Source organism: Planococcus citri, chromosome 1 (assembly GCF_950023065.1).
Source record: "Planococcus citri chromosome 1, ihPlaCitr1.1, whole genome shotgun sequence".
NCBI classification, from domain to species: Eukaryota; Metazoa; Arthropoda; class Insecta; order Hemiptera; family Pseudococcidae; genus Planococcus; species Planococcus citri.
In genome coordinates this window covers 39,338,964-39,361,071 of record NC_088677.1, presented here as the reverse complement: position 1 = coordinate 39,361,071, position 22,108 = coordinate 39,338,964, and the positions used below count along the sequence as shown (strand labels likewise).

Below are 22,108 nucleotides of genomic sequence, written 5' to 3'. Positions count from 1 at the left end.
AAATTTATTTTGGCATGGTTCAAGTTACGAAACAACGCTTTAATATCCAGCAGGAACAAATTGGAACGATAGCCTACTTTGTTAATTCAGGAAGTCGAAATTAGAAACTAACGATAGCAGCTTTTGAGAGTTCTATTTCCAAGTGGACACGAATGTGATCACTTCATGCTGAAATTGATACTTCTGTATTTGCCTCATTCGAATGCTTTACTACGAAGTTTACAAACTAATTATAAACGTGCCACTCCGAAATGTTCCTCATCATTATAAAAATGTTAAAATTTCACGATGAAAACCACATTGGATTTTCTTTTAAAATTTTTTAAAATCCACCAAAAATCGAAAAATTAATCGCAGTGTTTCCAAAAAAATTTCGTTACCAATTTTTTCAACATTTTGTCGATTCCGTCAATTTGCTGATTATGCCGAAAGGCGTGAATAATTTACAGATTATGAAATACATACATATGACTAAGTAATATTAAATCGTTCATTAATTTAGTTCTAAATGTTTTGTATTTATGATCAATTAAGTATTCATCACATACCTTTAATGTTTTTACAGCAACTGTTCTGTTATATCTTTTCCAAACAGCTTCGTATACATCACCATACTGGCCTCCACCCAGCTTATGTCGCATAACAATATCCGTTCTATTAATTTCCCATTCGTCTGGTTCTAAAAATTCAAAGAGAAAGATTAAAATTTAATAATACTTTTTATACATCTAAATAAAACTAGACGCTTGATTGAATTAAATTGTCACGTTTTATTCTCTTTTTTCTTCCTACCAAGTACTTTTAGAAACGAGCGTGCCAAGGATCCATTTATTAACGGTAAAAATACGTTTCCATCAAATTGACTTAATTCGCGAGTATTTTTCTAAAATCGACTCATTTACTCTAACGAAGAATACTCCATTGAAACGAATACATAGATAATTATACGTGAAAAAAAGAGAAAGCAAGAAGTTGGGCGAAAAAAATTCATTTCGGAATAAGTAGGTAATTCAAGAAATTGTGGATCTGGATCACATTTTTCAACTCAACTTCCAACGTACTGACGCTTGCCTCGTATTCGTATAATTTTTGAAAGAACAACCGCCGTTAAATAATTGAAGGGCTAATAACATCGTTGTGAAAAAATAAGTGTTTTGATCTTCAGGGATTTCTCGAATACTATTTTCCGTTTCAAACATTTCCTGATGATGAAATGACCAAACTGGCGAAGAGAGAAAAAAAATCATTCTTCTACTCCAATTTTTTATATTTTTATAATTACAAGAGTTGCTCAACCTAAAACTTCATAAACGAAACGGAAACCGAACGATTTATATGGTCCATGGAGTATACTTTACTTGACCGAAGGATGAGAAATATTCGCTATTAATCAATGCCCCCGTCTTCTTTTGTAAAACCTATTTTCACGCTTCTACGTACGAGTATAAGCCCATCGAGAAATCAGAATAATTCATTAAAACGAATCCAAGGATCCAAGAACAAAAGTGGGCTCACAACACGTACCCAGACTTACGGTACCTCCGCCATAAGTACATTTAACATCTCTACGTCCACGTGGGCGACGTTAAATACGTGTACATTCAATTTCACGCAGTAAACCCAGACACATAGACATTAAAGCGAAACTTCTCCGAACATTGTTACATAAAAACATCGAACGACAATTTATTCGATAATATTTCACACTTTCATTCACCGACTGAACTGAACCAACATGTTGCTATATGAAGTTGATCAAATGATCATAAACGAACGAAAAAGTATTCGTGTTTTTCAACTCGAACGTGTATTTCACGAAGATCTCGGTATGGTAACAAGATCACCGGATGATTGACGCGTACCTACCACAGACGCCTCGGTAATTTTAATCCGTCAACGAGTAGGTAACTAACTAGGTACCTACATTTTATTTTACATACACGGTAATATGATAAAGAGGTTGAAAAAATATACGTACCAGGACTTAGAGCGAAAACAGTGGGTTTATTGTGTTTCGGAGCAGGGTATAATAACTGCGTAATCAAACCATCCGAGTGCATTGAGTGATGGTGAACTAATTCGGCTAACGTATTAAAGCGACTTTCCGTTGTCACGTATACCTATACAAACACGCAGACACAAACAAATAATAAATTTAATTAATCAAAAACGTATGTATTTGATGTAAAAATATCATACATGAATATCTACATTCACTGTTCTCAGTCTCACATGTATACAACTAGATGTAATATACCCTACATAACTTTTACGCGCAGTTCTAGGTATTCTTTCGGTTGGACGTATTCACACGAGAAGTTTCTTTTTACGCAATGAATGTCCACATTTTGCAAAAATTAGGTACTTGTAAATTCCCATTTCGATGCATTTTTTGTTCAATTGATTTCGTGTTCATTTCTCAACTTCGCATTTATTTACGTCATGAATGATGAAAATGATGAAGATACCAACATGCAACGATAAAGCTTCGAGAAGAAGACCGGAAACCAAGACGAACTAACTGCTTGTCAGAATTTTTGGGGCTCTTACATATAATCTGATGAAAATCAAATAAGTACCCATAGAACATTTTTGAATCAATTTGCTATATAACATTTAGGTCTTCAGAAGCATTACTTGCTAAACGATGAGTTCTCAACTGCTGATTTTTACCTTCGGTAATTTGTTAAGAATATCATTTCGAGCAACACACGAAGGAGAATCCGATAGGCAGACGATAACCTTCCACGTTATTTAACCATGTGGACTGAAGAAAAAGAGACTCCCATGCTCACTTAGAACAGGTGACTAAACAATAAACATGTACCCGACCGCGTAGATAGTTCGTAGTTCGTACTCGCCGACATAACCTTCAAAATGAACTAGCTAGCCGCCTGAACGATGAAGCTGAAACCCATCAAGTTTCGAATTCCGACGAAAATACCGTTTTTCTTAAACAAGTTCAAACTCGTTCGTAACATTTTCAACGGTTCATCCCATTCAAGGTTGTTAGATACTTCTCATTTTTATTTTAATCATAATTCTCTCATAAAGGCAAGAAGACTGGAGAGTTTTCTGACTAGTGACTATCCAGCTGGACCGATTGTTGAAGTTTGAACTGAATAAATAAATTCGACACTTGCCGCATGGATGTTTCGCAAATGGAATAGACTTTTCACCGTTTTAAACTTGTAATATTACATTATTTAAGAGAACAGAAACCGCTAGCAAAATAAATCATTTCTAATAAGCCTACGTGTTTTGTCATCAGAAAGTAAATGAATTAATATAATCACACATGTTTTTCTCACGCCAAATTTCAGGGACATTACTACCACACTTTAGGAAATTCTTTGAAACAATGATTATTAATAATAAACTCTCGATAAATCGCAATAACGTATCGGTTCGTTTTTCCAAATACCGAACTAGGTGACATTTAAAGAAGAAAATTACCTTTCCGTCGTTATCTTCATTAATACGATAGTGGTAGACTCTTCCTTCATATCTTAAAGAAATGGAACGTTGACCCGGTGAACTTTCACTTTCCCTCACAAGAAAACTACCGTTTATGCCAGAGCTTAAAAGGTATTCGGCAGCGTTCCTCGATATAGGACCATGATACCAAGAATGCTTTTCCAAAGAATTAACCGGTGTTACGTAGTTTGACGGTACCCAGCCGACTTGATTAGAAGATGCATGAGCTTCGCACCATTCTCCGCTCTTGTTATACGAAAGAATACGCACTTGTTCGCCTGAAATGTAAAAATATTCTCATTGTTAGTATACAAGTCAAGCTGCAAGACTATTTTAATTACTCAATGCGTCAAGATTATTCTAAAGGCAATTCATTTTTTTATTCATTTCTTCGCACATGATATCTATTGGTTTTTAGGTACATTCAATGTACCTGCATGGGAGAGCCTACGGTTTTGGGAAATATCGGATTCGGTTTAGTATTGAATAAAAGGTTCTTCACAACGAAATCAATACATACGTTGAGTGACTTGCTCAACTTAAGACAGCTAGTTGATTACCAACATCTACCGTTCATGCGTAGACACTTAAATGTAATTTTCTAATTACTCACGCATAAACTTCCGATCGTGTTTCATTCCCATTCTATCTTCCAACCTTATCTCCACTCCACTCAACAAACAATTTGACAAACTGTGTGTAGTTTGAAAAAAAAATCAAAAACAAGAGTTACAACCCTTCCTTGAAATGGATTTCGATCAATTTAAAAAATGAAAATCAACAGAATTAATATCAAAATGAGTTTTTGAAATTGACAAAGTTGAAAAAAATACAATTCAAAGTTCAAACTTAGTACTTACACGATCGAGATCGACGATAAAAAAAAATGCACGAATTTAAAAATATAAAATCAAAAGAAAAGAAAGAAAAAAAAATTCTCTCCTTGAGAATAGCTCGAGAAACAACTCAATTACATAATATAAGTACTTAGCTTACAACAGCTAGTGATTAGTGATTACAGAAACAAACATAACTTTATATTAAAAACGTAAGTACCTTATATATTATATGCAAAAACAAAAAACACGACTTCGACGTAACATGAAACAAGTACAACTTAAGAACAAGAAATTAGCAACCGAAAAGCTAAGTTACTCGAATCGGCAGATTCTTTTGGAATCTTCGAACTTGAAATGTAACTACTCAAAATACACATAAAATATTTTAGAAAACTTAGAACACAAATACAACATCTTCATTCAATTCTACACATTGGGGGACAAAGCACATTTTTTCTCGCTATCGAGAGAATTTTCGTTAATCAAGATAATTAAGTCTGCTAGCGTAGATATCTCAACATAGCATCCAATGTTGCAAAGAATAAACCAATCACCAAGGCTCAAGTTCGTCGTAATTTTGCGTATTTCTTCGCGAATGATGCGTGACTTAATTCTAGCAGCCAATATCGAATACCTCAATTCTGGACAAATTATGATCATCAACCGGTAAAGTAGAAACGTTGTCGATACTGCACCCAGGAATATCATCCAGAACCATAGAAAAATGCATATAACTTCATGTATTGGGTTAAGTGGTAAAACGCACATTGCCGCTATTTTCTGCATTGTTCCTGAAGGACCCACATATGAGAATTCACATTTGGTCGAGATGGGAAAAATCTGTGACAACGCATCGTATCGATTTTCTGGTTTCGTATTAAGTGTATCAATAACCTCTAAGCCCAATGTAATGAAAACGTCGTTCAGGAAAACATTAAGAAACCAAAACTGAAAGATGACATTCAACAAGCTCAGAGCTTCGCAGAAAAAGTAGGTGGTGAAATATGCCGTATGAGTGTTTGAGTTCCTGGAGAAATATTCCACCAGTAATTTTATGTTTTTGTCTCTAACACCACTTTCCAGCACAGGATTCATAAGGTCGGCTGTTAAGTATTTCAATTTTTCATTTTCGCGAATCTTCCACAAATAATGAGGAAAATGAAAAAAACCTGCTTGGATAATCAGTAACACCCATATCCATCGGTAGTAACGTTGGTATATCCTGTTCGCTTCATCATGTTCGGCAGTATTTCCAAAAAGAGATTTGTAGTGCATTTCTTTCAATGTGCCTCTTTCAGTGCTTTTCAAACGAAGGAGAAACGTGGATTCTGCCCAACAATAGTGCATGAGGAAATCTTCTGGCACTATTGAATCTGCATCCGCGAAACACCCAATAGGATCGCCGACGAAATCCTTAGCAAAGATAATTAAAACGAACATCACTAAAATAACAACTGTCATTTTGCAATTCAACGTAAAAACTAAACTGTATGGTCTAACCGTTTTGAATTTAGGGAGGCCGAAGAAGATTTTCAGTTTGTCAAACATTTTTTCTCTAGTTATCTTCTAAACGAATAACAATACGATATCAAAAGCAACATCACTTTTAATCAAAATATTACATTACATTTATTACGTTACACTTTGATGACATTAATATTACTTGATGAAATCTTCCAAGAAATTAGAAAAAAGACACACGTGGAAATAATCTTGAACCTTGATAATAGACAAGACACTGGACACTCAACACTCAACACTCAACGAAATCAACGAAGGAAAAAAATGTCAGATTTTCAAATGATTGTGTGTATGTGTGCGCGCTTGTGTGTTATCATTATCACTCATCACGATAGTCACAGTCACGATGTACCGGGTGTCCACGAAGGGATTTAGATTCACCAAAAAGAGAAGAAATTGCCTATATACATTTGTTTCAATGCGAAATGAAATCTTTAGCTATGCTGCCATGCACCATTGACAATTGAAATAAATCACTCAAACATCCATTTTTTCCGTTTATAGTTACCTAATTTTTCAATTTCAAAGTAGGGAAATTTTTTCTCATTTCGGTTTATCAAAAATCGAAATCCAAATTCTTATAGGTACATGGGACACACGATTGATGTAGTGTAAGTAATGTCTAATGTCAATATCCCAGAAATAATATAAGTGACCGTGTTTTTTCGCCTATTTTTGGGCCCTAAATGGTTTAGGGGACAAAAATTCGCGAAAAAAAAATAGGTATCGATTTTTCGCGACGGATGGTCGGTTTTATCGCGGACGGTCACTAAAAGCGAGGGTTTGAATTTTGTGTTGAAAGTTCAAATGGGAGAAAAATTTTCCAATGTGAAAACTGAAAAGTTATAACCCCGCGGCCTTCCAAGTTTATACCGTGGTGCCGTTTTTGGCACGGGTGATTTTTTATCGGTGGTCTATTATGCAGGGATAAAAAAGTAGCCACTGAAAAAAGAAAAAAAACAGTGTGTTTGAACTTGGGAATTAAAAAATTTTTAAGCTTTTTAAATGCAAAATAAAAGCTGTTCCGTTCTCATCTCAATTCATCTCCTCGTACAACATGAAATGAACGTTCATTTCTCTGATGATTATTCGATGTTTCAATAATTTCAATTTTAAATGTCATAAAGAATCATCTTCTCCTGTTCAGCTAATAAAAATTCCTCATTTTTAGACATGGATAATGGATATAGTGGACACGTACACCTTCTGAGGGATTTATTAAATACATATTATGAAAGTCGTTGCTTTATTAGGAAAAGGTCGTAACTACATGAAAGTTGATTTCTCAGAAAACGCATTTTAATTTTTAAAGAGCATTCTATCAAGTACACTTGATAGTTTTAGATGAGGTAAGAGAACATTTGGTTATTGCAATCATTTTCCTGCTAATTTTCAAAATAAACATCCTGGTAGCACTGATTTTTCATTTTTTTATTTGAGGAACTCTGAACTGAAAAAAGTAAAATTCAACAAAGGAACTTTCACCTTAAGTCAAGCTTTTTTCATCAAAAGCCCATAAGAAATACACAGGAACGATATCCTTAAGGTGATGAGGTTGATTTTCTGCAATTTATCAGTGAAATTACGTGAAATTATGTGTTTATAATGATTTTTCTTACCAACAAATTACAAAAATCAAAAGAAATAGGTTCAATCTGAGAAACAATATCATTTAGAACCTTTTCATTGTAACAGTTTTGAAAACGTGTATTTAAAACCATTTGTTTTCGGCTATTACGAGAACAAAAAACATTGAAATTCAATTTCAAGTGTTGCATCATGTAGAGGACAAAATTCTCTTTCCAATGATACCACTATCTCATTTTTTATAAAAATTGTAGTTACGACCTTTTCCTAATAGAGCAACGAAGTTAATGTTCGTATTATTGACAATTTGGCATTCACGAGTAAAAATTAGAAATTAATTTTTTAATAATAAATTTCTATGTACCTAGACAAATCATCAACTTCATTAATCAACGTACCTACGTAAGTAGTTAAGTATCTAAATTATGGCGATAGCGATTGAAAAATTCTCAAGAATTTGACATTTCCACTTACTTGTTTTTGTTTGTTTGTTTTTCTTACAAAACCAACCAAATTTGCTTTTTAATATTATAGGAAAAGTAATCATACGTAAAATTTAGATAGGTAAAAACATAGGTGAGAAGATAAGAAAATCCTATTTCAAGCTCATTTTTACTATGATCTGAAAATAAAAAATTTAAGCTACAAAGCGCTGTAAAAAACTTCAAAATTCCCCATATACAAAGATTCTTTTTTACCTACAAAGATTAACATTCTTTCAGATGCGATCGATTAGGGTAATAAATCGCGTGTCTCTTGGCACACGTGTTCATTGAAGGCAAACAATTTTAACTTGATAGAAAAATCAACAAATGATTCGTGACAATTACAATTCTTTACTCTTCCCCGCAATTTTTTTTCGAATTCGATTCGCATTAATGTGTAAACGTTTGAGTTGAGTTGAGGTTAAAGTGTATTCATCCATCTGTCACGAAAATTGAAATACCCGATTTTATTGTTTTTTCTCGTGCTAATTATCAATAAAAACTAAAACAGAAGCTATTTTATTTACAAAATCGATAGCTGAATTTCTACATTATATACCTCCGTGTATTTCTTCATGAACGTGGTTTATTGTTCATATTATTTTCGATTAAGCATTACAAATTGAAATTTCAATTTCCATGTTCATGCATTCAACTTCGATTCGCAGATTGATATCGTTGTGACAAAGTAAACACAAGTACTGAAAAATGTATAAGTCTTGTTTACAGCTTACACGTGAGAAATAGTGCGAAAATAACGTCACGTATATGAGTTGAAATATAATTCTTTTGAACTTACCACGCATAAATCTTTACGTATTAAGGATGAGCACCTGGCTCGAGTCAATCTCTACGCAAGTAGCTATAATTGATACTTGCATACGAAAAAAATATTAAGTGATGAATTAAGTTTTCGCTACATTAAGTTTATTCAACAGTTGAATCATATGTATTTACTGTAAGCTTGGGCACAATAAGTAGGTAAACTAGGTATGTAGCTATATGTACGTGTGCTTCAAAACTGAACTGATTTGTAACTATTAATCTTTTCTTAGTGAGTAAGTAGTGGATAAATAAATATAAGATTTGGAGTAATGAAAACTTGTTCGAATTTTCATATTTTAGTTCCACTACCAAATGTCTTCAATTCATTTTCAAAACAATAAAATTTTGTAAAAATCGTTTCCAACTTGGTTTAAGATACCATAGGTCCATAGGTATCACAATTTTTTTCAATGTTGAATTTTTGTTAACTTGTTTTCAATATATATACACCCAATTTAGAAAAAAGACATTTCTCTTTTTTTCAATCTCACAACAGTAGCTCGATTAGTCATGGAAGCGATTATCAGAAATTTATTCTTAACCACTCAACTTCGCTATTTTCGTTTCATGTTCGCAAATTCTTGAATTCCAAATAGGTATTTCACTCGAGGAATTTCATGTCCCTATACCTATTCATTTCAACGCCAAAAATTTATAAAATTTGCACCGCTTCAATTCAGTATGTATAAAAAAAACATTATTCACATTCAATTGGCAGGGATGAACCTAACACGACGAATAAAAATACCAAATGACCTTACGGTTGCACGATGGAATTTATATGTAAACTAATCGTGATTGATTCTCGTTCACTTGATTAAAAAATAATAATATCTTCGCTAGTTCGTTTTAATCAAAAGACTAAATCATTCACACCAACGAATTTTCTTTACGCAATAAACCAAAAGATGTGTGTAATTGTGATTTACAATCAGCGTGATTACACAATAGGGTCTTAAAAACCATTTTGATCGCCGAATAGGTTAGATTAAAATATAGTGAAAATTATATCGAACAATTAATACAACAACATTACGTTTGATACCTGCAGTAAGACTTTACATAGGGCCCCAGTACTTGATAAAAAGAATGACAACGAACGATTCAGTCAAAACTACGATTATTTATGAACTTCTTTGACTTCATAATGCCCTATTATGTAGATAATATAATAATTATACTCGTTATTTTGATACTTCTTTCTTTCCTTATTTTTCAAGCGCCTTTTTCTTGTTTCTCTGGCTAGTGTAAGTAGGTTTAACTTTAAGTACGTACGTTTTTCGTTTTTTTTATTTTTATTTCGCTTTCCCATTAAATGTGTGAACGCTGTATGTTAAATACAAATGTGATCATTAACCTGGTTACTGTAGTATAGGCGTGTTTTCGCGGTTACACTCGCGACTACCGCATCTGTGTGTGCACATTTCTACCTCTATAGTCTACTTACATTTTTTTTCCAGGCTTTGTATTTCATCTACATACGTAAAAAAATATTAGGCTACGCCGTTATAATTCAAGACAGCTTCGTAACATTGTGTACCTCTACCTACAAACGTCAACTGCCAATTTTAATCTATGAGGTCTACCTAGACTTACGTTGCTCGAAAACTAGGCGACAAAATTTGAATAGCTTTCAAATTGAAAACAAGAGTGAGAAAAAAAGAACGTCACAACTTTGAAAAATCTGTTGACTTGCGAGTTCATTGCCTGCCGTTGATGAGAAAAGTTTAATTTAGATGATAATTCAATTATTTTCACCTATTTAACTAACTGAACAATTATTCCATCGATTAGCACGTTTAAAAATAACGCGTACATTCCAAGAAAATGCACACATAAGAACGAGTACGTTTTACATAGAAGTAATCTTATCAGTTACTTATCATAAACGCGGTAATAATTCATACATCACTTAATATTGGTAAACTAATGATTGTCTTGATAACGTACATATTTATCCATTACCTATTGTAGGTATTTTTTTGCAGATGTGAAAATAATATCTAATAATTCGTCTTGTTGAATACTTTTTTCATAAATTCAGAAATATAGACCAATAAAATTGCTTCAAATAGATAGGACAGCAAAATACAAAACGTGAGGATAGTGGTTAAGATTTTATTAGTCAAAATGATCGAATCTGTGAGCATGTGAACAGTCAAAGAATTTTTTAAAACAAATAAAAGTTCGCAAAGAAGAAGATTCGGAAAAGTGGTGAAGTTTTGAAATCTCTGATCACGAAATGCCTGCTTATCTCGATTATTAAATCATAGTCGTTCATAAATACTTTATTATCGGGCGTCATCTGGCGTGGAACTTCATCATTTTTCGTCGTTCATTCATCTTTTATGAACGAAAAAATACTTGTCGTGATGACGCCCTTTTTTGTCGTGCAAAAAATATTTCCCCAAATCTAAACCAATAATATACTGTCAGCTGGATCCTTGAATTGAAAACATAACCTTTTTTCAATTGGTTTTAACCCCCCTGTTATCACTTTCTACAGGTCAAGACGTAGAACTGGAATTGATATAAGTATTCAAAATAAATCGCCAAAACGTATTTTTAATTAAATGAAAGCTTACGAAAATTGAAATTCATATGCGTGTGGAATAAATTCACTCCACTTTAAATTCAAACTACGAGCAAATTAAAAATTATGAAATATCACTTCTATTAAAAGTCTTAAAATTGTCCACTATTATTTTAAATAAGTAGCCGATGAAAATCAACGAACCAGCATCGTTACCACAAAGCACCAATGACATTTCATTTTCAAACATTCGCAAAAAAAGAGGCAAAGTTGACTTTTTGAAAGAAACGCAAACAAATTATTTACCTAGAAAATATTAAAAATTAAAGAGTTTAAATTTCGTACATTAAATACGCAAAGACTTCTTCTTTGGAATAAAATTTTCATTTTTTAATTCTTCCTTCTTTTTCAACAAAATTAGTCAGAAAGGGTAACTTGGACAAGGTCGAGGAAAAAAACGAGTAAAACTTTATAACAGGAACGTGTTTCAAGAATAATACATAATATACCTATTATGAGACTGAAGATCGTTTAAGAGAGTTATTATTTTGGTGTTTAAGACGTATGGTAACGGATCGAATGGTAGAATAAAGGTCAAATATGAATAAGATCTACCTATTAAGGATTTCATAAACGTACCTACGTAATAAATAGTATACTTAATGAAATAATCGATTTGAAAAAAATCAAAGTAGAATAGATAGAGGCTAAATTTAAATTAAACAACACCGCAAGTCTAGTTATTAGGAGGGAACCGAATCATGATTTTTGTTTCATTATCGAAGTGAAGTGGGTTGCCAACGTTTTATGATTAACTGTTTAGGAGAGTTCTCGTATTCTCCATAATGTAGGACTTTCTCACAAATCGACAGCAACGTTTAACGATTCCATTACCATTCTATTTGTTTAATGTTTTAGTTTAGTGATATTTTTCCATCTTAAAAATAAATCTTCTCGCTTTAATTACTCGCAGTTCGCGCATCTTCGCAATAATATTTAATCGAAACGAAGAAGCACTCTTACAGTATACCGTTAATAACAAAACAAGAAACACGATAACTTTCCTTTTCAACCAATTAACCAATCGTCGAGTATACGCGACGAATAACTCTTCATTAAGAGGAATACATTATTAAATTCATTATAAATCGGATTAAACGAAACGAATTGATATTTATTTTCTGAATGTTATACTGTCTAATGAAATAACGTTCCTACCACATTTTATGCTACAAATCGACTTCACTCGGTGTAACGTTAGAAATATTCCGTCAAACATAAGTAATGATTATTACATCGTACTTTCATATTCGAGTAACACAAACCACGCCAACAAAGTCTCGTTGTTTTGTTTTAAAAAATAAAAAATTTTCCACACAAACGTTGAAATCTAAACATGTACCCACTTTTGATTTTCCACCGCGAATAAAGGATAATCCAGCTTATTGCAAACAATAAACCTATCAAAGGGAAGAAGAAAGAGAGGAGGAGAGAGCAACTTTTATTTCCATAGCGTTAGTTATGTATGTACATCACACTATACAAAAATTATGCGATAGGTAGAGAGAGGTACATATGTTTTTCCTGGTCTTTGAATAAATACGTATCCCTTAAGCGATGACTTATTTTTATGCTGACATCGCTGAGGAAACCTCCGGGTGCTGACATGGACCCGGAGGTTTCCTCAGTGATGTCAGTTCTCGAGGGATATACCGCCGCCGCCTTTCATACTGTGTAGAGTGAAATATGAACTCAAATTGGGTGAATGGAAGGAGCAAAAAACATAGAAAATTGAACATGATTAAACCATATAGAGTTATGAAAATGGGTTAAAATTTGAAAGAAGTCATTAAATACTCTAAAAAATTGGAGGAAAGCCTTGAGCCCAATCTAGGGCAGCTGCGGAACTATTTTTTCAAAATCCACGCCTGATGTCTCGTGATTTGATCTAAAACGTTTTAAAATAAATAAACCAAAATTTCAAGTTGAAATTGATTGTTTTTACGTTTGCTTTTAAATATTTTAGAAACTGGAAAAACAATCAATACTCGTGTTGTTACATTTTCATTTTCAAAGAGCATTAAATTTTAAACATTTCCCTCACTCGCATTACCCTTCGTCTTCGAGTTTCCTAATGTTTCAAATAAAAATATTGAAAACACTAGAGAGGTAGTGATGTAAGTGAGAGAAACGTTCAATTTCGTACTCTTTAAAATTATGAAAACTGTTCAACCAAAAATATCCTCGTCATTCCAAATAGGTTTTGAGTACTAATAGGCATGTTCATCTATACTTATCCAACTTATCAAAATTAAAAAAATAAATAATAATAGATAACGATCCCTCAAACTATTCTCACAGTCTAATTTCTCATAACTCAACATCGAAATTCCACAATAATTTCAAAAGAAAATCCTATCGTTACATTTACAGTTCTTTTTGAACTTGGAAAATGTGTCAAACGTTTTATGTGTAGTACCTATGAATTGAACAAAAAAAAAAAAAGCTCCTTGTAATCAAATCGAGTATTGTATTTAAAAACATTCGTGAAACAAAGTCAACCTGACGTATGCTTTTTGTTCAAGATGGAATCATTGAATCGAATCGAACTCGAAGCAAACACGTTACACTGAAATACTGTATTATCGGAAATTTCAAAGTCTTTGCAAAGTTCCAAAAGAAAAATCGAATAGACGCTGCACCGATATTAAAAACTTCCATCATAAAACTCGCACATTTGAAAACATTCTGCATAAAGGGTATTCAAATCATTTGAAAACCCAAGGTTCTTATAGTGCATCTGGCATGTATAAGATGTTCATGAAAAGTAGCAAGTAGGTAGGCGCAAGTTTAATATAAAACCCCTCGGCTCTTTTCACTTTGTGTATTCTTAAGACTACTTATTCATCGGTTCATCACAACTTATGCAATGTTTCCGTTAATATAATATTTTAAAACTTCATGAATCATGACACGTAGGTACACGTACGCGTATCATGTTCAAACTTTGCTACAACGTGAACGCGCTAATTTTGCAGCAGGGGTGAGAAAACGGTGCAATTTGGTCCCATCACCGGTATACATTGCAGAATTTCTCGCTTCGACGAAGCACCTATAGTACATTATACGAGTAGACGAGCACGTATAGACAATAAAAGGTGAAAATTTCGAATATAAACCTGCTCGCAGACGGATTGTTATCATAAAAAACCGATCACATTCGAGGCTTGAGCATCATTTAATGAAGCAGTTGCTCAGCTTGCCATAACTGCATATTGGTAGGTGAAGGAAAAATAAAATAAGCTTCGAAATATGAAAAATGTAAGTAACATTTTACCTTTTTTCAAACTCAGCTGATTTTCACCGCCTGCTTGAAAATCGTACAATGCCACGAACAATTGAGGATCGTCGTCTTCTTGAGTAAGTAGGTTCTCTTTGGAAGTCCATCTTTGGGCAGCCGTTTCCAATGACAAATTACCATTGCTAGGAAGAACAACGCTCGAAGCTGGTAGATTTGGATCGGTATCGGGTATATCAGGAATGTGAGGTAATGGACGACTTTGCAGTAGAGCCTCTGTAAAATCCAAATATGACCGTAACTTTAGAGTTAGGTACAATAGGTACTCTCGTAATACATAGATATTTTTCCTTATTTACAAAGGAATAATTTTAATTTATAGTTTTTTATAAACGAAATTCTAATCAATTCGGGCAGTATTGAAGTCGGAGTTTCATATCGAATTTTTGCAGATTCCTTTTTTTAAATTTTTTATTTAATTTTTCCCCTAAGAATGTCTACACAGAAAAGAAGCCATTTTATTGAAACGTTTCAAAAAATGAAAGATTTTCCCAACTTTAAATTATGAAATACATACCTATTACCTACCTATCTCACACAAATTCAAATTCAAAATAAATGATTTGAATGGGTACGTACTAAAATCAATTTCAATGCCTGTGACAAAATCAGTTTGACTTTTCTTCTCTTTCCGAATACAATAGATTGTCGGTATTTCTTAAAAATCCGACTGGTTTACAGATTCATAAAATTAGACATGCATGGAAAGAAACCCAGATAAGTTACACGATGAAACAAATCGGTACAGCATTGATTACGATGACAATACAAATAAATTTGCTTACATAATGCTCTAAAATTGGCTCAATATGTAGAATGTCAAATTCGTTATCAACCAATCGTTCAGTATTTTTTCATCACTATTTTGAAAATTCATCATTGAATTGAATCTAGGCTAGGTAAGTATACCAGTTTGTTGCGCATTTTGGATTGGGTTTGAAGAATAACTATTGCGATTTTCCACTTTCTAAATACATAAGTACAAAGACAATAAATCTCTGGAGTATTTTTAATTGTTTTCGAAGGATGAAATTAATTTTAACAAACTTTTTTAGATAGACAAAATACATAGTATATGCTAAATGCCTAATTACGTTTTGTACTTATTAAAACGGCTGTGGTAAAGAGAAGGAAAGGGGATGAAGTTTACCGGTCTACGATATTGCAGCAGGAACCACATTTAGATCACGCCATTGACGAATCAATTTTTGTCAGGAGTGTTGCGATTACTATTTAAATCGTGTATTTTTATTCGCGATTCGTGAGTCGAATCGCCGAAATACAAATACCTAACGTGATTTGTGATCCGAAAATTTCAACGATTCGTGTTCGTGACTCAAATCATTTTTTCCACCTTTTTAATTCAATTTTCGAAGTTTTCTACTCGATAAAAGTTTTTTGATTTCATGTTCAACCTTAATTTTGATTAAGTAAATTATTATTTAATGAATTATATGCCTACTTGTTCGAAAACGATGACAGAAAAAAGCAACGAGACTGAGATTTTAAAAAAAATTACGATTCGCGATTTGTGATCCGAATCGCCAAAACTGAATGTGATTCAAATCAATTTTTACGCGATTCTGCCCACTCTTGATTTTTATAGAATATAAAAATTGAAAAACTAAAAATGTACGCAGTTCACTTGAAAATTGTTCGGCATTTGGTATGAAAGATGACGTAGCAAAAAATAGAACGTTTCCCTACATTTATCTTATTTTCATAAAACTGCTTCCACATAAATTCATCCAAGTAGGAAGCTTTTCTTTCATCAGGCACAGTCATAACGTCCTTTCTTCGGAGGAACTTTTTTACTCTGCACCAAGCCGCCTCAATCGCCTGTGTAAATCACATTGATTGCCACAAACGGTGAAATGGTTTGCCAAAGGGAGATCAAATGTTACTTATTTTATTTTTTATTCTTCAAACTCGACACCATACACTCAAGTCGACTCGCTGAGAGATTTGAGCTAGTTGAGCTAGTATACGAGATGAACTGAATCGCTGACACAGTCATTTGACAAATATACCCTTTCCCTTCGTACACAGTTTAAAAATTCATTAACACTTTACTTCATTCATAAACATGAAGGAAGTCAGCTTCGAATATCAAAACTCGTCCAATGCATTCGATGATGTATAAATGTGATAATTTCGGCAATAAACGTTTGTTAACAAAGATGTGTTAAAACCATGTTAAACATTACCAAAATTATCCACCAACTTCACATCATGAGCATATTAATTAAACGTAGGCTTCAGGGAGATTGAGATGGGGGAATCGCAGTCGAAACGAATAAGGTATACATTTTTTTTGACTTGACCTTTTGAAAAACAAACAATTTTACCCGTCGAATGAAATAGTTAATCGCGCATTTCGTATTTCTTTCAATTTGAGCTCTCGCTCGCATATTTCAAGCGACGCAACGTGAATAACGATGTCATTAAATGAGTAAAAATCGCCATTTCATTCATAGAGAATAATTTTTGAATTCATCACAGATCATTCTGACTCGTTTCATTTTACATCACTATGCGCTTCAAATCTATCACGATCAGATTCATTTTCTGACGGATTTACAAAAATATGCCTACCACAGATTGAAAATCAAATATACGAGTAGCACGATTTCGTATAAACTATGCTGTATGCTGTCGAAATAATTAAAAATCTTTTTCAGCGTAAAAATGTCGCTAAACGAGTACTCAAAAATTTAAAATTGAGCATATTATGTTTCCAAATGGAACTAAGTCCATTTTCAAGGTTTCTGAAGTTGCAACGCCAACTACATAGCATAAAGTCTCGGCCCAAAATGGCTGATTTTTTGGTATGTTGTGCCTAAGGGTCTTGGCTACAACATATCAAAAAATCAGCCAATTCAGGCCATTTCTACGTTTCCAAGCTGTATAAGTGTATACTAAGTACATACCATGAATTACTTATCAATATTTTTTTGGACTTAGTGCCATTTGGAAACGTATGCTTCAATTGATAACGCAGACGAGTAAACGAGTAGGCAGGTATGTACTAGAAAGGTACGCAAAAAAACGAAAATCAAACGAACACCCATTTATCAAAATGAGTACTTTAGTTTAATTTTTATTTATATTGGGCATTGAAGTTTTATTATACTTATATTGATCATTTATTTGTCTTATAATAGTCACAATTCACAAATATACTCCCATCTTTCGGGTGAAACTGTAGAAAGAAGGATTAGGAAAGGATTGCCATTTTCCATCATCTACACTAATTTTCAATAATATTTCATAATGATCATGAATCACAGTCCTATCCTCCTGTCTCCCCGAAGCAATGTGTCAGCAACAGGTAGGTCTCCTCGCGATTTTGTCACACACAAATTGAAACGTTCAATTTTTTAGATATGAATTCAATCGGATGAGAAGAAAATGTTCATATTTATAAGCTTAATAACGTTATAATATTGGTATCTACCTCACTGAAACACATGGTTCACGGTTTGCCAATTGCCAAATGAGTCGTTTGGCTATATTCCATTTTATAAAATTTCAAATGTATTTCGGCACCTAACTACTTGCTTTTTCTACATGGAATCTGTGAACTGTCAGGCTGATAGTGTAGTAATGAATTATTACCAAACAATAATGAAACAAAAAATCATATTTTTACAGACATTCGGTTTCTACTTCTAATGTACATATTACCAGAAGGAAGTTCATAAAAAGAGGCAGAGATGGAGCAAACAAGTGGCGGGGTTGTCCAGTGTCCACCCTTCCCTTCCAGCAAGCCGAGACGAGAAAATTGGATTCAATTCGATGAAACACCTAAATTTCAAAGCCTGAAAATGGCCGGCAAAAATGTTGATTTGACCGACATTAACTCTGGATTTTTCGGAAAATTGTTTGAGATGTTCTTTTCCTTCATGGAAAAATAAGGCCAAATCCAACTCAACAACTCGTCATTACTTTCAAACGCATTATTCCTTCTCGTGATATTTTATAAAATCGATAAATTTTGAATTTCAAGCGGAATTTTCTTCTTGCTCGTCTCCCTTCATTGCGTCTCTGAAACGAGAGTCGAGATGAAATTCATTATGCTGCGTCCGGAAGAAATTTGAAAGTACTTCTGAATAAAGACTCTCCAGTAAAACCATAGGTACACATAATTTTAAGAAAAATGCATTCAAAGTTTTTGAATTGGATTATTTCTCCACAAAGTTCGATTTAGATTCTGTCTGTAAATTCAATTGGCGAAAAACTCACGTACTGTCGAAATGCTATAAGGCTTTTGACGTATTGCGGGTTGCATATCGGTTTGCCTGAACTTTATCGGTTTGGTGGGCATTCTTATCAGTGAGTATCAAAATTTCATTATTTTGAGCAACTTTCGCAAGGTGTTTTTGAAATGTATAGCTTTTATTTAGTTTTTTCTTCAGTTTTAAACATTGTTAAACCCTGTAATGGAAAAAGATCCTCTCTTCGTCGAGTTTTAAAGAACTTGACAAAACGTCGTTGAACCTCGACAAAGAGCGGATCTTTTTCCATCACAAGATTTAACAGTGTTTAAAATTGAAGGAAAAACTAAATAAAAGCTATAAATTTCAAAAACACCTTGTGAAAATTGCTCAAAATATGAAATTTTGATACTCACTGATAAGAATGCCCACCAAACCGATAAAGTTCAGGCAAACCGATATGCAACCCGCAATACGTCAAAAGCCTTATATTAGTACTCAGGTGCAAACAAACTTCAGTAGCACTTAAATGAAAAAATCATCTTTGAATTTGAAAATTGGAATCCTTCAAAGTCATTATTACTGAATTGATCAAACTTGCACCCTTTTCAAGTTTCCATGCCATACGAAATCACGTAAGACAAAGAACTCTAAATAGCAATTTGGCCAATTTCAAATTCCCGCAAATTCCATACACAAAAATATAAACTAGGTAGGTACGTTCAAAACTACCTATTAAGAGGTGTAAAATTTAAATTACCTGTGTCGTGTTCAACTTGACCATACCAAAAACACGCCTCCGAGTTTGAAACATTCCTTTTAACATCGTGTTTTTTCTTGCGAAATCGAAACCCACCACCGGCACATTTCATGATCACAATTCACAATACACTGAACACCTCACAAACTGATAAAATTGTCAATCGCGTCACACACTGATACGGAGAGCGAGACCGAAACAAACAAAACAACAGAATGAAAGCTAAAACAAGCCGTCACTTCAACACGTTCGTCTTATCACTATAAATAGGTAATAACTCCCCCAGCACAATATCGGCATCGAATCAAAATAAAATCAAGTAAAATACAAGCACGAGCACTTCTTCATATTGATGTGGATCATTTTCGCAGTGGCAGCAAATTTATCGATGATATGCGAAATTTGAATAACTCGATCGATGAGCAAACAACAATCGCCAACACGTGATGTGATCGACGATAGGATTACAATAAGATGAAACCGTAGCCGAGTAAGTAGGTAGTTTGTAATTAATATTGAATGAGAGTCAAACACTACGTCAGATACAGGATCAACAATTCGTGGCATCTTTGGTTATTTCACCGGTATACAAAAAAGTGTACGACCGTCATAGCAACAACGATCGATTTGATCAGAGAATCGATTACACATCGAGCAGGTGAAAATACGACGAAAATTGAGAAAATAAACCATCAACTAGCCTCGGGCGAAACGTAGTTGAAATTGCACACCGAAACGGAAGGTAATGTGAAAAATTGAATTTTCATAACACTGGTTATGGTTGCAGATTTAAGTGTCGTCGGAACGAACAGATAAAATATATGTATAAAATCAAATTTCACATTCGATCAAACTCGCGCCGCGCCGGATAATTCGACATTTAGAGCGATTTCAATGCACGCTTTCGGCGATTACAATGCAACGTATTCGTAGGTGCTACGTACACTGTATCTACAAATTGAAAGTTTACATCAGCGTCACGAAGTTGAAGATCAAACAAGAATCATCGGCGGTGATAACGAGACTGAAGAACGAAACGCGACCGACGTAAACGGTCGCCTCGGTTTAACTGAAGACTAAGGCAGTGCACACTGCACAGAACAGCTGGCGGAACGGAATGTGCATTAATGTATTGGTCTTTACAATAGGTACAATATACAGAGGATGCGTATTCGTTTACCTAACACAGAGAGCGGATGATGGTGGTAATAATTACCGAAGAAGTCGAACCGTGATGGAGAACACAAGCAAATATTTCCCCCGATCCTATCACTCCAACTTCTCAGACAAACCAGCCAAACCAGCGCAACAGTATAATCTGCAATTAGGTGGCATTTTTTCTACAATTTCTATCTTCCGCCGACGATGTTACTTTGGTAATTACTTTCCGAACTTGTTTAACAACATCACAGGAGGAAAAAAAGCTCGACATATTCGCGCGTGGCTGACGATTTGCATTGTCGATCGGTTTCTCGTACTCGCTAAACAACCTTGAAAACAGATGATAAACTAGTACAGTAGGATGTCAGCCGACACCAAACCAAAAATTAATTACTGCTTATAAATGCGAATTATTTTCAGCTTTCAACCTTCCTCCTCATGCAAACGATTTATATTGATATACGGCAAAACGAAACATCTTACGGAATAGAACTTTCATCAATTAGGTAGGTACTTCCACCAACATCTAAAACACGTAAAACTGGGTAAATTTGTGAATCCATCAATTCAACTACATACATGGTACATTTTACCAACAATAAATCTGAACCTTTGGTGAACACTCATTAAACTGATGTAGTTTTCATTACCTATACTGCTTGCGAATTTCAACATAAAGCGAAATTCTCTGCACATCAAAAATTAAACGCCGTACTTACCACCCTCGCAAAGCAATTCATTCTTCTCATAAAATATGACGCAGAACGGAGAAAAATTACAAAAGTGGGGAATAAAGGATAACGCTTCTATTATTTGCTATATTCCAATGGCGTTTACATTTTATATGTACATGCCACATGAAGCGGATTTTCGTATCACGTTCTAATAAAAATATTCAATTCGTTTTTTGATGGGCTACTCTTCGAGAAAGATATGTATTTGTAAACTATCTTGTAGGCACTCTAGGTAATTTTTTTGATGACAAAGTTATTCGATTGGAAACTTTAGAACTCGATAAGCGTATTCTAAAAAAGAACAAAGGCAACTGAAATTGAGTAAATTTTCAACTCAACATGCAAGTATTTTGAAGTTTGCCATCGCTAAGGATCATTCAAATTTTGAAACTTGGCACTTCAAAAAACATCATTACTTTCATGTTGACTTCGTGTAACTAAGTATGTTCTGTAGTGTGTAAATAAAACAGGCGATAATTAGGTACATACTAATCTTTTATACCAGATTTCATCATTAATGGGTAGGTAAATTTAAAGCAATTTATAAATAGATTGATTTCGTTTTTCAGTGCGCCATCAATTTGTTTAAATATTATTTGGAAGGGGCAATT

General features: G+C 33.7%; 1 protein-coding gene across 3 annotated transcripts in view; it reads right to left on the bottom strand.

Annotated features, from left to right (window-relative positions):
* Abl (tyrosine-protein kinase Abl) overlaps window positions 1–22,108 on the bottom strand; it is a 30,900-nt gene that overhangs the window by 6,778 nt on the left and 2,014 nt on the right. Inside the window, exons 1-5 of one of the 3 annotated variants that reach the window (XM_065344685.1) lie at window positions 19,603–21,114; window positions 14,605–14,841; window positions 3,457–3,755; window positions 1,979–2,120; window positions 549–679 (exon numbers count right to left, since the gene is read on the bottom strand). In XM_065344685.1, the coding sequence (XP_065200757.1) occupies window positions 549–679; window positions 1,979–2,120; window positions 3,457–3,755; window positions 14,605–14,841; window positions 19,603–19,714 (921 nt within the window). In that variant the 5' untranslated portion in view covers window positions 19,715–21,114. Of the gene's footprint in view, window positions 1–548; window positions 680–1,978; window positions 2,121–3,456; window positions 3,756–14,604; window positions 14,842–19,602; window positions 21,115–22,108 lie in introns of those variants that run through there. The other 2 variants (XM_065344684.1, XM_065344686.1) reach the window with 2 other exon arrangements.